Source organism: Electrona antarctica (assembly GCF_951216825.1).
Source record: "Electrona antarctica genome assembly, chromosome: 17".
Classification (NCBI taxonomy): Eukaryota; Metazoa; Chordata; class Actinopteri; order Myctophiformes; family Myctophidae; genus Electrona; species Electrona antarctica.
In genome coordinates this window covers 12,525,175-12,541,504 of record NC_136798.1, presented here as the reverse complement: position 1 = coordinate 12,541,504, position 16,330 = coordinate 12,525,175, and the positions used below count along the sequence as shown (strand labels likewise).

The 16,330-nt window shown below is 45.3% G+C and overlaps 1 protein-coding gene across 1 annotated transcript in view; it reads left to right on the top strand.

The window, feature by feature from the left end:
* Positions 1-16,330, top strand: part of LOC306941336 (nesprin-1-like) — a 149,346-nt gene that overhangs the window by 30,934 nt on the left and 102,082 nt on the right. The window contains 11 exon segments of the mRNA XM_079526753.1: positions 1,003-1,180; positions 3,387-3,569; positions 4,436-4,579; positions 6,289-6,444; positions 7,481-7,645; positions 8,802-8,974; positions 9,294-9,447; positions 9,946-10,089; positions 11,017-11,181; positions 11,508-11,825; positions 14,278-14,433. Coding sequence (XP_079382879.1) covers positions 1,003-1,180; positions 3,387-3,569; positions 4,436-4,579; positions 6,289-6,444; positions 7,481-7,645; positions 8,802-8,974; positions 9,294-9,447; positions 9,946-10,089; positions 11,017-11,181; positions 11,508-11,825; positions 14,278-14,433 — 1,936 coding nt within the window.

The window sequence follows — 16,330 nt, the reverse complement described above, 5'->3', positions numbered from 1 at the left end:
GCTCTCCTCTCCTCATGGGCATCAACCTGTCAAACCGCATTGCCTCCAACCTTTCACCCCTGTGAACTCTCGCCCACCCCACATATGTTCTCTCTCAACCCCCTTCTACACTGTAACCCCCATCCCCCAATCTGCACCGCAACGCTCATTCCTTCCACTTCACCCGCTTAGCCCTTTTCTCCACCTGCCCCATTTATCTCTCCTCATCTCCAAAGCCCTACAGACCTCCTTCATACTGTCAGTACAATGTGTATGCTATTTTAACATCTGTACCGATTGAAATATTGCATATGTGTGCAGCACCCCTCTTCAGTGACTGAATCCCTTTTTTACACGCTGTCTATAACAGAGTTTTTCTGTATGTACAGTATGCATGTACTGTATGGCCCCTCAAAAGGAGACTAATCACAGCTCACATCATGGAACAGAACCACCTCTGCCCATAAACAAACACTGCATGTCTGCACAACCAGGAAATTCCTGATTTAGTGAACATATTGTGAAAGTTGATAATCTAAGAAGGTAAATACTACTATTAACTTGTACTAGATTCTTCAGTGAATCTCACCAACATTGCTCTTTTGAACCACTTTAGCTGTAGTTGCATTATTTATGGTATAAAGATCACTATTTCCATTTGGCCAAAGCGACATACTGTATAGGCATTTTAACTCGTGTGGTTGTGACATTCTACAGTGTAGAATTGTAGAATGTCACGACCACACTAGTTAAAATGCCCACGCCAATTTGTCAACACAGGGATGATGCCATCACAATCTTTTGTGTAGTACGACTTTGCTACTGAACGCCACATCGTGATTTGTGTAGCTTTGTTTACAAACTGGCCTGGCCACATAGTAACGTGCACAAAGACAGGAGAAAGAGTCGGAAACTGGCAATGCGTCACAAGGTCACACAAATCTGATCGAGGAAATGGCAAGGAAACTGTGCAAGCTTAAACAATTAGCAAATGACTCAGGTGACTCTCCTGTCTTCCTCCAGTCTGAGTCTGCGGGCATCCAGGGAATGTCAGAACAAAGAGCGTCTGTTGGAGCAGAGGTTCCGAGCCGCCCTCAGGGACTTCCAGCAGTGGCTGGTCAATGCGAAGATCAGCACCGCCAAGTGCTTCGATGTACCACAGAGCGTTGCAGAGGCCTCCACTGCTCTGCAGAGGATCCAGGTGAGAGAGATATTTCCTTCCAGCCTTTTTCAATCTCATATAGTCTTGGGAGCACTTACAGTAGAAGCACTTGAACTTAAGTCACTCTGGATACGCATCTGATAAATGCCTAAATTATAAACTGTTACACTATAGCTGCAGTCTGGGGCTTTGCTCAAGGGCAAAATAGGTTATCCCCATAGCCACATATCTGAATGAACCGTTCATTACAATGGTAATTTATGAGCAAAAGCACCGGAGAAACATGGCTAAAATGGGAAACCATGATGTTGAGGTTGAAGGACCAATTGGTTTCAGAGGGAGATTTCTCAAGAGTATTGACATGCCCACTGTGGAGTATCCTCTGGTGGGCTTGTTGGGGTGACAGTGGCTGGTCCTGCCGTATAGCCTAGATGAGCTGGAGCCAGGCACACCACTGTGGGAAAATGAAATCCCCACAGCAGGGTCTCCCTTCAGCATTGCCTTTTCAATCTACCGTTGTCTCTATCCCTGTATCTCTCTCTCTCTCTCTCTCTGTCTGCCTGGCTCTATCCATGTATCTCCCTCCCTCTGATCTCGCTCTCTGATGTGTATGTGTGTGTGTGTCTCCTTCTGTCTCTCTCTCCTCCCCTCTTTGTGTATTATGGCAGTCATAGCAGTGTGACAGTTTCTTTAGAGAACCCCAGGGCCCCTTCTAGGAGTCAGGGACATGTCCGTTAAGCCGCGTTTCCCACACCAGACGGCTAATTACCTCTGACACCTGTCCACAGGTTCAATATAACAAACCACCACAGATTGCTATCACACAGGTTTCAGGCTCAGCTCCTGCACTCACGTGAAGGGGCTGAGTAGATGCAATCAAGTCTATTTGAGTGCACTGAGTAACATTTTGTCATCAATTCAGAGCTTGTGAATGAGTTCAGAATTTGCGAAAAGCACATCCGAAAATCTGAAAAATCATATTTATTTTAGGGCTGTTTTTTTTTTTATCCAAAAAGGGAAACACTTTGCTGGACTTTCTTTGTGTGCTGCGCCTGCTTTCTTCTCCAGGAGTTTTCTTGACTAGCTTTGTGGATGAAAGCATCTGTTGTGCGGAGGATATGACGGTGGAGTGGAGAGAGGAATATGGAAGCGGTCATGTTTTATTTATTATTGACTTGGTGGGGAATGTGGAACAATGTTTCCACATGGCTGACCTCCAGGAGGGCAGCGGCGCGGGGGGTAGACATGCATTGTGTCACGCTTAATTGGTGTTATACCGTTACAATAGCAGCAGGGAGAAAAGTAGATGGTGTGGAGCAAAGAATGAAAGAATGAAGGAAAGTGCTATAGAGGACACGAGGAATGAGAGAGAACTACCGGTAGAAGAACAGAAAGTAGCCGCTCATGAAAGAAAGAAAGAAAGTGACAGACTCAGACCATCTGTGTGTGTGTGTGTGTGTGTGTGTGTGTGTGTGTGTGTGTGTGTGTGTGTGTGTGTGTGCGTGTGCGTGTGCGTGCGTGTGCGTGTGCGTGCGTGCGTGCGTGCGTGCGTGACCAGAGCTCAAGTGTGTAAAAGTGATGTGTTGACTGCACAGATGGTGGAGTGGTGCCTGCTGTGCTACTGTCATCGGCTCAGTTCTGAGGGAGGGACTTTTTTCCCCGTGTGTGTATGTGTGTTTGGGTTGGGGTCGGGGTGGGGTGACAGCGGAGGGGTGGGGGACGTCAAGGCCACGTATTTCAGGCTCAGTGAGTTTTCTCATCTGTGATTGCTTGGTCAGACCCTCCAACCCCCCGCATCCCTCATGCATGTACAGATGGAATTAGCCATGACTCTGCCTAATTACATTGTTTGACAGTGTACAGTGAGATTTGAGGGAACACATAATCAAAATTGGCATGGCCGCTTGGTTTTCACTCTGCGACCGAATTAATTTAATCACATATATTATGTTACGGTCCATACATCAGATAGCAGCGTGGGGTGGATTGGCTATTTTCACTGAATATTTTGGAAAATTCTGCTGTGAATGTTTGCCTATTTTGGCCAAATTGTCCTAGGACGCTATAGATCATGTGGATAAGTAGGCAAATTGTACTGTTTACATTGGGGTCCCAGAGATAAAATATAAAGGATCACATGGGGGTCTGTGGCCTAATTTTGCATATATTGCTGCCCTTGAAATAAAAGGTTGAGAATCACTGTCCTAATAGTTCAATGTCCTTTTGTTTGTATGTCCCACCACAGGAGTTCCTGGGTGACAGGGAGCATGGACAGGCCAGGCTGAGCACGGTAGGGGCCAGCGGAGAGCTGCTGATGGCTGTGGTGGCCAAAGACAGAGTGGAGGGTCTCAAGGCCAAGGTGGCCAACGCACGAGAAGACTGGAAGAGCCTGATGACTAACCTGCAGATGAGAGAGAATGCACTCAAGGTGAGCTGTGTGTGTGTGTGTGTGTGTGTGTGTGTGTGTGTGTGTGTGTGTGTGTGTGTGTGTGTGTGTGTGTGTGTGTGTGTGTGTGTGTGTGTGTGTGTGTGTGTGTGTGTGTGTGTGTGTGTGTGTGTGTGTGTGTGTGTGTGTGTGTGTGTGTGTGTGTGTGTGTGTGCGCGCAATCAAGCAAGCAAGCACTGGTGTGTCTGTTTGTCCATCTGTCTTTATGTCCTTGTTTGTATCAGTGTATTTGTGTCTTTTGTGGACCTCTATGTAAACATGACTATGGAGCGTCGCAGTCCCGCCCCCTCGAGAGACCCGGAAAATAAATCCCCGTTCATTTTCCTCATAGACTTTTCAAAAAGTATTTATTTAAAGACGTTTACGCCGCGGACAAAGCCAACTCTTGTCGTGACAAATCATGACAACAAACACAATTTTTCGGGCCAAACAAAGAATTGTTTTTCTTCTTTGTAATTATTTGTTTGGTCCAAAATATGTGTGTGTTGTCATGATTTGTCACGACAAGAGTTGGCTTCGTACGACGCTTAAAAGGTCTTTAAATAAATACGTTTTGAAATGTCTATGGGAAAAATGCATTGGGATTCATTTCCTGGGCCTGGCGTTGTCATGAAAGGGGGCGGGACTGCGACGCTCTATACAAAGATTAATTTGGGGATAAAAATAAGGACGTTGCAACAGTATATCCATACAGGTGCAGATCTTTGCCCAGACTATAAGTAATACATTGAAACATTTAAGCACGAAGAACCCTTTCTTTTCAGTATGTTTATTCACTCTCTATATAGTATCAGCACATAATGTGTGGCTGTAAATATTTACCTTATGTAAAACTTTTTGTTATCCAGAACTTGGAGTCTCAGATGACAGACTTTGAGGCCAGCGCTGAGCCACTCCAGGACTGGTTGAACATCACGGAGGTCAAAGTTCAGGAGAGCAGTGCTCGCCTACATGACCTCCCTGCCAAGAAACAGGAGCTCAGCAAACTAAAGGTACAGTGACCTATTCCACTTTCTCTGCTCCTTCTTTAATGACCTGATATTATAACATAGCACCTTGCAGTGTTATTAATGTATGAGCAGGTGAACCTCTGCGCTCTCTTAAAGGTAAAGAAACTGTACTTGATGTACAGTATCATAATGATATAATCGGGCTGTGTCATGCCCCCTTTAACATTAATGGACACTACCAGGTATTCACTGTTTATAATGCCTCGGGGTGTAACACGTCGAACCCACAAAAACGCGTTTTATTGCATGCACAGGTTTGCACGCGACTGTTCTTGCCAATCCCAGCCAAACCGAGACGTCTGGCCACCCTATTGTATTTGGTGTAGCTTGGAGGTGGTCTTATCTCTTGCGCATCTGGCGCAGGTGATTTATTTTGCAGCGGAGCACATTGATTGGATTAGGTGCTGTGACTTCACATGGGTTGCAATCAAAATTCCTTCGATCTGAACGTTCAACAATGATGTGGCATTTCAAGCACTTGATTCTTCATGAATCCAGTGCTACGCGTGTTAACAGAGGAGCGGTGATGGAAATAAACGTAGCGTAGGCTATTCCTCAGTTGCGTGCATGCTGTTGTGCACACCGAAAATACGTGTATACCTGTAAGCTCACAACACGTCACAGAGCGACGCTGCCTTTCCATAAATTTGACAGTAGTAAATGTCTTATATTGAAGGTTGCGTGAAATCACCTACAGTACAAGGAGACAAAGCAGTTGCAGCTCATCATAAGATACACATCCCGCAAGTACAATCTGAAATCAATTTGCAACAGAGGAAGGGAAGGACCTAATTACATTTGTTGAGCACCACTGGATCAAAATACAGCAGCGCCTGTGTGTGCCTTGACACAATAGTCACATGGAAAAGTCCAGAAATCTAATTAATTCCGCTTCTGTCAGAGCTGAAACGCAGCGCCGCTAAAAAGCTCTTTCAGGATGTGATAACAGCCTCCACCGTGTCTGGCACAGATAGAAGATGGAGGGAAAGCAGGCAGCATTGAAAAAAAAAAGATAAAACTGACAAAAGGGGAGAAAAAATATATATCACACCCATCTCAAAAGCACTACTCTTATCGGTGTTGCTATTTTCGTATTTACTTTGTTTCCTGCTCTTCGTCGTTGCCTTTTGTTTGGCCCTGCAAGCAATTACATTTCCTCTCCAAAGCACCTACTGTATCGGTCAACACCGTACAATACAGGCTTCAGCTGGTTTAACCTGTGCTACCTCTTTACTTCTTTACCTCCTCTTTTCCCTTCATTCACCCCCCAACCCCTCCTTTGCGTTATGTTGTTCTCTACCTGCCCTGTGCTGTCAACTGTCTAACCGTATTCCTGAAAGAATATCGCTGATGCTGTGTTTTTAAGATGTTCTCTTCTTCCCTGTGTTTATGCTCATATCTCATTGTGATCTTCTTGTTCTGTGTCTGTCCTTGTGTCATATCTTACCTGCTCTCCCTCGTCTCTACTACCACCATATCTCCACACAATCTGCCTGCCATGCAAACTGCCTCATTCTCTGTCCTCTCATCCTTTCCTCATGATCCTCCTTACACACCCAATCCTCCACTCTTGTTTCCTTTCATACATTTTCAACTGTATCTCCAAACCCTACCCTTTCTTTCATCTCCAACTCTGCCCACTCTTTTCATGCTTCTCTCCTCCCCTTCCTTCACCTCCATACTGGGCTCAGTGTGTTCTGGAGGAGATGGCGAGTCGTGAAGCAGAGCTGAGCCGACTGCGGGAGAGGGCTCACCGCCTCTGGGAGGGCCAGGCGGCCGGGAAAGGCTTTGTTCACCGCGTGTCCCAGCTGTCAGCTCAGTACCTAGCCCTCAGCAACTTGACCAAGGTAATATTCTTACCCACCTCTTGTACTCCCCATGGCACCCATCTATTACCCACCCCTCTTGCGCCTCTCTTACCCTCTTCTCTGTGCCTTGCTTTGATGCATTCGCATACTACTGTAAGAGATGGAGCCTCCTATTGAGCCTGTATCATCTACTGTGGCTTTCACTGTGTTTTTCGCTGTGTCATGCATATATACATACATACAGTATTTCACCATTTCTGTAATTCATAGCAACACACGTACTGTACCACGTCCTCAATAGGCTTGTAGTGGGTACAATCGCTAGGGAACGTCTCACTATACAGGACCAGTGCGCCCGATCGTGGTGATTTGTCATAAGCTGAGGGTTCACTGCCTCATTAGCCTGGGGAAAAGGCCAAGGCCATTGGTGATTATCGCTATCTACCAAAGTGCGTCTGAAAAGCCAGAGATTAAATGTGTCACTAATGTTACCTAGGAATAGAGAGTGACCTTTCTCAGCAGCCCCAGGTTGATCATTGCACTCGTTTTGATTAATTTTGTGAGACGGTACAGAGCACCTTACACTGGCCGCGCAAGCAAGCACCGTGTACCTCAGCGGAGGACAATGAGGTTGTACCAACAATGATGAATGGGATTTATTTTATGTTGTCAGCCACCTCACAGAGTGCTATTTTTAGCTCTGCTTCCCCTGCCAGACGCATAGACAGGAAAGGAAATGATTCAAACAGGAATAGAAACATTTGGAGTTGTCGCTTGTAGCTAGACCTCTCCTTAATCTGCATTGAGTTCTGATGTTAACGCTGTCATGAGTCATTATGTTGGACAAGAAAAGAAAAATAATACGTACATTGTTTTCCACATTACAGTGGGAGACTGTGTAGCTCTCAAGAGAATTAAAATCAAACACACTGTGGAAAAGGACATTTATCCTGGTTAATATGCACTCGAAACTCCCCCAAAGCTCTTGTGTGAAGCCGTTAATCCAGCGGGAGAGCTGTTGAAGGAACATAGAACAAGAGGCTGCATTTATGACACCGTGCTCTGCTCTCTCAAGGACAAGGCCTCCAGAATTGAGCGAATTGTCGGGGAGCATCGCCTCTTCTCCCATGGGCTCAAGGAGCTCCAGGACTGGGTGTGTGAAGCCCAGAGCGTCCTCAACACCTGCCTCTCACCCACCGCGGACAAGAGTGTCTTGGAGGACCGGATGATACAGCTGGAGGTGGGTAACTAGGGAACAATGAGAAGGCGGAGAGAATAAAGGTCCATTCACATTGAGCGCTATAACTATAACTATAAAAATATAGTTTTTAAAATGGTTCAAGTCGCCTGGGCCGTGGCTCAGTGGTCCAGGCACTTTGGCTGGTAATCCAGTCTGGCAGTGTGCCGCGGGTTCGACTCCCGATCCCGACGGCCTTTACTGCATGTCTTCCCCCCATCTCTCTCCCCATTTCCTGTCAGCCTACTGTCTGTCCCTCCATAAAAATATAAAATAAAGGCGAAAGCCACAAAATAAACATTAAAAAAAAATAAAAAAAATGGTTCAAGTCAAGTGGACAGCAGAGTTCACACCAACTACAACAAAATATAATGGTGAAAATATAGTTATTGTTATAGTGTACAGTAGTTATAGTGCTCAGTGTGAATGGCTATAGCATGATGTATTTTAAAGTACTGTTCATTTCAAAGGCAGTGCGATAAATGAACACGTTCAACATTTTGAAAAGCATCTCTTCTCTACAATATTGTGTTTATTCTTCAAGCTGAAGCCCAGTTGTACAGACATAGCATCCTTTCAGTGTGTTCTTATTTTGCATCCATACACAGTAAAAAATAAAAATCCATAGTGTTACAGTAACTTAACCCAGGCATTTACTGTAGGCCTGACGTCGAAATTTAAAAAATGTCTTCAAAATGTTGACGGTTTTCTGAAATACCTCATGTTTCTGTATCAGTGGTGCTCAATATTTCATGTCAAGGACCCCAAAAATGATATGTAATTGGCCGCCGACCCCCCATCTGAAAATATGTTGTTCCAGGAACCCCCCAGACGCAAAGATTTGAGTTAAAAACGTTTGTTCTGAAAAAATATATATTCCAAATTTGCGCCACATTTTCACAACTTTTCAAAAATAGCAGACCTACAAGCTCGTAGCGCGCCACTCGGTGGCGCGCTATGAGCTTGTAGATCTGCTATTTTTCAATAGCTAAATTATAACATAATGTTTAAAACACCAAAAGGGGTTCCCGCCCAAAATGGGTTAAAGGACACCTACAGTACTGTATGGCTCCTTTGGGTTGCATTTGTACTATCTCCGACTTAAATCAACATTCTGTACTGTGTATTCCTCCTACTGTACTCTCCCCTCTGTCTGCAGGCTCTGCTGGCAGCCCGGCAGGAGAGGGAGATCCAGTTAAAAATGCTGCTGACGCGAGGCGAAGCCGTCCAGAGGAACACATCAGCTGAGGGCGTCCCGGTGGTGCGCAAACAGATCCAAGACCTCAAGGACTCATGGGACTCCCTCCTCTCTGCCTCCATTCAGTGTAAAAGGTCACGACTGCCAATCAATCAGTTAATTACTAGTCAGTCAATCAATTGATCAGTCAATCAACTGATGAATTAGACAGGTTTTCCTTGATGGATTTCAGTCAGCTAAAAAGGTTGCAAGAATTGTCAATACAATTTAGAAAATGTTATTGTGCTGTTGGGTGTGTTTTCCATTGGTGCGTGTGCGTGCATGCGTGCGTGCGTGAGTGCGTGCGTGTGCATGCGTGTGTGCATGCGTGTGTTGCGTTCCTTGCACGAGTGTGCTCTCACATACTTGTAAGTCTTTATTGCATATTTATTTTTGCTGTGTTCATTGTAACAGCCAGCTGGAGGGCTCTCTGTCACAGTGGACCAGTTACCAGGAAGACGTGGGTCAGTTCGTCCTGTGGATGGACCGTGTGGAGGAGACACTGGGCAGCTCAGACAGACAGTACTCTGAGATGAGAGACAAGACAGCTAACCTGGGAAAGACCAAGGTACAGTACCATAGCACACACACCGCTATATCAGAGTGCCATCATCTGATAATGACAGCATCCAGTGAGAAATAATTTGTGTACAGTAATGTAAAACACATTTCGTTTCGTGGTCCCACACCCAAAAACCTGGTCCTGGTGACCTACCCAGAATCTTAATTGTATTCACATGGCGTCCTTGCAATTTGACATCCAACAGACTCATTAGACATACTGTAGTGTAATGGAACACCAGATGGAAACTGGCAAATTTTGGCAACAGTATTTATTGTAGAGGAAAAACCGGAGGGGGCCTAGTATAGAGCAGGGTTTCCGAAACAATGGGTCCGGACCCATTTTTGGGTCGTGGACCAATTTTTATGGGCTGAGAGTTTTGATCACAATGCACGCATTCACTTCACAACAATCACACCTGGGAGCTCTTCAATGGACCTGTATACACCTGCATGAGTGTTGGTGGGTGTATATTTAATTTTGTGTGCTTGTACTTCATTGTAGCTCCTCTATGAGGATGTGCTGAGTCACAGCAGTCCTTTGGAGACCATCGCCACCAAGGGTTCCAACATGGCTGAACACTACACCACCCAGCAGGAGGTGCAACAGCTGCAGCTCAGATACAGTAGCCTCAAAGACAAGGCCAAGGTATCTGTTCACAACACAATCATTGGTTGTTGTCTCCACCAGGCCGAAGGCTTGGGGAGAGAGTATGTTTTGCATCCGTGTGTGTGAGTGTGTGTGTGGGTCCGTCCGTCTGTTAACAGCTAATCTCCGGCACCGTTAACCCGGTCGGTGCAAAATTTTGCACGCACACTCCCTAGATGCCAACGATGAACCTCTGCCCCAAATTTTCCAGAACGGCCTAGCGCCTTATAGCACGAGGCCGACTTTTGAAAAACATTTTTTTTATATTACCCCTCAAGATTCTGTCCAAAAATCTCGCAAATCGTTACACACTATCTCTATAGTCATGTGTTCAAGATGGATCTGTCCGATATTTCATATTCCATCCTAATTGGCTAACATTGGCTTTCAATTTTGCAGGATTGGCCCGTTTTGAACAAAAAGCCTCAAATCATGAACGCAGCGTGCAATTTATGTGAAATCTTTCCCAGACTTTCCTACTAGGCTGAGGAATATATCCCAAACTTCCCACGGGGCAGCACACCTAAACCTAACCTTAACCCATGTCTAACCAATGACTAGTCTAAACTAAGTATGCACCCCGTTATAGCGCCACCAACAGGATCTTTGCAAAACACATTTTTGGAACAAAATGCCTCAAATCATCCAATTGCCATCCAAGGCGTAAGAAGAAATGGCACCCTTTTCACATTGACCTATTATAGCGCCACCAGGAGGCCACAACCTGACCTGCCCTGGTGGAGACCTGTGCCCCAAGGGGCACTTTATCTAGTTAAGTCCTGTTTTTGCTCCATAATTTACTTTGAAGAATGATTCTATTCTGAAACATTTTTTTGCTTTTGTTTAATTTAGGAATAACCTATGATAACACTCCTGCAGTGTTACATTGTTTGTGTTTACCGTGTGTTTGGTGCTCTTGTCTCCCAGGCTGCTGTCAGTAAGGCCAAGGAGCTGGTGTTGGTCCACCAGGAATACCAGAGGGGGTTACATGTGTTTGAGGACTGGCTGGAGCAGGAGCAAGCCACCCTGGCCTCCTTGTCCCATCCCGAGGGGAACGTCGACACGCTGGAGAACACCCTGCATCAGCTACAGGTTATTATACTGTCCCACATCTGTTAATATAATGTAATAGACAGTATATTGCACAGTTCCAGAGCCCTGAATCACTATTCGCTACTGACTCATCAGGCTCATCCCGCCCACTTTGCAAATGTTGTCTAGTGGTTCCGAGAAACGACCGAGCAAATCATCACAAATCAATAAGCATGATCATTTTTCATCCTGTATTCACTCAGTCAGTCAATCATTTGAGCACCTGGTGTATATCTACCTTATCAGACTCTGTTTGACAAGGTAGACAAACTTACACAACTGGACTTTTACATTTAAATCACACCTGTCTTCCCTTCCCTTCACAGCTCCAGCAGGACAGCTGTTCAAAGGGCCAGGCCCTGCTGTCCTCCGTGTTGACCAGCAGGGACCGTGTCATCCCCTGGGGTGCACCCCAAATCGAGGACCGTGCACTGGACACGGCACAGCGGGAGTGGGGGGCCTACCAGGAGCGTCTGGAAGAGACACAGAGCCAGCAGAACTCCACCCTGGCCCGGCTGAGGCAGATGGGTCAGAGGTTCCAGAGCCTGGCCCAGTGGCTGGAGGAGATGGAGAGGAAAGTAAACATCAGACGTCATCGGAAGTCAGACAGAGCCACCAAGGAAGCCCAACTGAAACAGCTCAAGGTTAGAGGGAAAAATTACATTAGCATTACATTAACTTTACATTAACTCATTGACTGACAGATACATTTCTTGCTGCGTTTAGCCACTGCCAGATTTTTTCCGTATTTGCTTACCTTTTTAAGTCACAGATATTAATCTTCACTACGATCCCCGCCCATTGATCCGAGAGACGTTCGCTGCGTGCTTGCGAAGAAATAAACTGTGTGTGAAACCGTCCTTTTGTTCAATAGTTAGTCCATTGAAAATGTGAATGTTGGTCGTGGCTGAAGTGGAACGATACAGGAAGATAGATTTAAGCGTTAATATGGGAGTGGACGGGAGGCGAGTTTTATCGATCACGTGATTTCCTTGTTCCTGGTTTCACAGGGACTCTGTGACACTGAATCATAGGTTAGCTAAGAGCGCCATCTAGTGTAAAAACAAAAACACCTCGCCAAACTTGTCTTTGGCAGTGTGGGCCTCCAAACCTCATACTATTGGTATTTCACATTATCTCCAAGTCATACGAGTCAGATGTCTCATATACCATTCCAACTTCGCCATCATCAAAAATCCGGCCTGGTGTAGACCTGCACTCAGAGGTGTGCAGATTAATAATAATAATAATAATAATGAATTGCATTTTTATAGCGCTTTTCCAAGTGCTCAAAGCGCTTTACAATGGTTCATTCATTCATACATTGGGAGGTGAAGCGGCGAACAGTCGACGCCAGTGTCCTCACTTCCCACATTCACACACCAATGGTGGCAAGCTTACACCGACCGACTCATTGGAGGCAATGTAGGGTTCAGTGTCTTGCCCAAGGACACTTCGACATGTGGACAGGAGGAGCCGGGATTCGAACCGCCGACCCAGGGATCATTGGCTCTACCTCCTGAGCCACAGCCGCCCGAGACGCTCCTACAGGAGAGTCTGATTGTATCACACCTGTGAACACAGAAGGAGTATCTATCTATATAAGGTCATGACGACGGTATAATTTCTGCAAGATCCATGACTGTATCATTTCTGTAAGACGTGGTAAGATGGAGAGATGAAGGTCCAGGTGGACTGAAATGTCAATTCTTGAATCAAATTGATGCTGCTGAGCAAGAGCAGGGTGCAGGTTTCTTTGTGAATATTTCTTCATGAATGGACAATTGTACAAGTATAAAATATAACGTTTTCCCAAAAGGGTAGGTGGCAATCTGCACGCTACAGAATGCCTTTTGGACAAGCTGCCTCCTTGGTGGAGGTCTGCCTTGTGCACTTTATAGTGATCATAGTATATATATAAGTTATTATGCCTTTTTTTATGTTCACCTTTTAAATCCACTTCATTCATGAAGGCAGGATGTGTGAGGGGATAGCAACTCTGATTGTTCCAGTAGTTTGTGCACTAACATGCGGTGATCTGTAGATGGATGAGATACAGCTTCATATCCTGTGCAGACAAAACTGAAATGCTATTTTAGACAGTGACGAGTCGACCATACAGACCTCCCTCTTAGCTCCAGTAGCTGTACAGCTCCCATAAAATAATCTGTCAGAAATAATTGTTTTATTTTAGATCCAGACCTTGTCTTTGACAGTCACATCAAGGAAACAGCACAGAAATAGTCATGCCAAGTTTATTTGTATCGACTTTAATGTGGCAGTGGCAGTCTCAATGGACTGAATGGGCCATAATTAACACTTAACCATGACAAACCAAACTGTGTTTTTGTTATTTGGTTCCTAGCATTGATTACTCCAGCTCTCCATCTCAGCTCTCAAAAACATCACATGATCAATACTCTGCAGCTGTGTGTGTCATGATGTAAAGTTGTAAACTAGACATTGCAGACAAACATAGCCGTATGATCTCAGTCACTCTTAGCCTGCTCCTTGTAAACGCTTACAGTATATTGACTATGACGTTACCAATTGATTTACCACTGGTCTAGCAACACAGTGTGTCAATGATTTAGTTCTCCTCTGCGAGCACTCCCTGTGGAACAAACAAGCTCCCTGCTCATGTCAAGGAATCACACACTGACTGTTGCTTACGATATCCAATTTAACTCGTGACTTCTGGGAAAATGACCCCTTTGTTTCCTTCCGTTCATCCTATCAAATGCCCTGGTCTATATCTTCAGTGTGAGTGCACACACGAGCACACAAATGCTTGCACACACACACATACACACACACACACACACACACACACACACACACACACACACACACACACACACACACACACACACACACACACACACACACACACACACACACATTTTTTTGTTTAATTTCTTGCTTTTACTGTATTTCCTGTATTTCATCTGGATTTGTGCTTTTATTTTTTTTTATTTTTTTATTTTTCTGTGGGAAAAAAGGGCTTTGTGACAGTGTTGGTTCAAACTGGTTTATAAATGCAGTAGCCTTTCTAGGACTACGCAAACTCTTGTGTGTCTGTGTCCTTGTGAACAGGCATGGCAGGATGCAGTGCTGGCACGCCAGGCAGAGGTAGATGGCCTCTCCTCGCTGGCACAGATGGTTCTGGAAGAGTCTCACATCAGCAGCCGTGTGAGCGCTACAGCAACGCAGCTCACCACCCGCTACCATGCCCTGCTGCTCAACACACAGGTGGGCCACACTTTGTGTTGATCACATCCCCAAAAGATCATGTCTACATGAGTCCGTTTTGCGCATGAATGGGTCGGGGCTCATGTACGTAAAGGGGGCTCATCTGTAAAAAGCCAGAATAGAAGTTGTGTTACCATATCTTGAATGTGATTGATAGCTATGATTTGGCTTGCACTTGAGAAAATGTGTGTTTCATCCAGTACACACAAGAATCCTATCAAAATCAGGTCCATTTCTTCACTCTTGGAATTTCATGAACACTATGGATTTTGCTGTGTACGTTGCCCTTGCCATAAAGACATGTCATTTGTTCCGGGGAAAGTCTGGGCTTTGTTTCTGTAACACCCCATTGACGCAGCTTTGAGAGTAGTGCCTGTGAGAACGGTCAGTGTTGTACTGTACATTCAATACAATACAGTAGTCTCTCTATTCACCAGCTTCTCCGGCGGAGGGCGACTAAAGGAAAATCAATGGGACTCCTCTGGTCTGGGGCTTCGACTGTAATTAAATGCCACAGAAGGCAATCTCACACCCAGCACCAAGAGTGGAAAGGCTTCTCTGGCACAGCATTGATTTTTTACACTTTCAGTAACACCTCAGGGTGTGTGTGTGTGTGTGTGTGTGTGTGTGTGTGTGTGTGTGTGTGTGTGTGTGTGTGTGTGTGTGTGTGTGTGTGTGTGTGTGTGTGTGTGTGTGTGTGTGTGTGTGTGTGTGTGTGTGTGTGTGTGTGTGTGTGTGTGTGTGTGTGTGTGTGTGTGTGTGTGTGTGTGTGTGTTGTTTCCTCGCTCGCTTACTTGCAATACTTGACACCTCTCTCTTACACACACACACACTTTTTGAGCACATCTTAAAATGAACACGCATGCATATGCTTACAAACACTCACGCGTGCATGCACACATAAGCATGTGCTTCTTTTCCCATGGATGCATGTAATTATTCTGTGTAAAGTGGGGGCCATATGGGCTGAGAGGTACTGTAAAAAGCTGCTACCTCTTCCTCGTCAGGAAAGGTGTGCACTCAGCACTATCAGCTAATTGGAGCTTCTCACCATGGGATTCGCCAGTGGAGTGAATGATGTGTCAAAACCCACATCAGCCCTCGCCCCCCTCCCCACTCATAGTGCTGCTGACTGTGAATCAGTCAAGTGGATAATGCGTCAAAAACTACCCTCTCCACCCTGTAGTGAAGGTATTGACATTTGGGGGATGAAAGTGCTGTGGAGAAAGGTTATTTTTCTGTTTTGATGGCTGATCAGAGAGCTCCTTTCTGTCTCTGTGGTCCCTATTGGCTGACTTAAAACACTGGGGTGTATAGGCTAAGTCTCAAATGTCTCCACATGAAAGAGATAACAGGTCTTCATAGTCAAAGAGTTTTCTGTGTCTCTTTTTGACCAGATAGACACAGGCTTGTGAACAATCACAGTCACAAATATTAGAAGAAGTGACCCTCGGGGCACAGGTCTCCACCAGGATTGATATTTGGATCAAATCTGAAGGACTAATATAAAAAAGAGTGTTGCACATAAATGGGCCTCGAAAAGGCAGAATTGAAAAATGCAGATGTTTTTCCTTGGGCTGTAGGGACGTTTATATGCACAACGTTTTGTGCATACAAAGTTGTATGCAGATCGGTGCATGTAAAGCTGTGACTTGGCCTGTTATAGAGCCACCATAAGGCTGACTTGAAAAATGTCAAGTGGCATTGCTTCCTCAGCCTAGTAGGAATATGCGTGCACAGTTTCACTGCACCTGGGCCCTGCGTTCATGATTGGCAGCATTTTGTACAAAATGGGCCACTCCTGAAAACTTTGGAATGTAATCTTAGCCAATCAGTGTAGAATCTGAGAAATCCAATAGACTCGTCTTGATCAGCATGACTACAGAGATCATTTGTG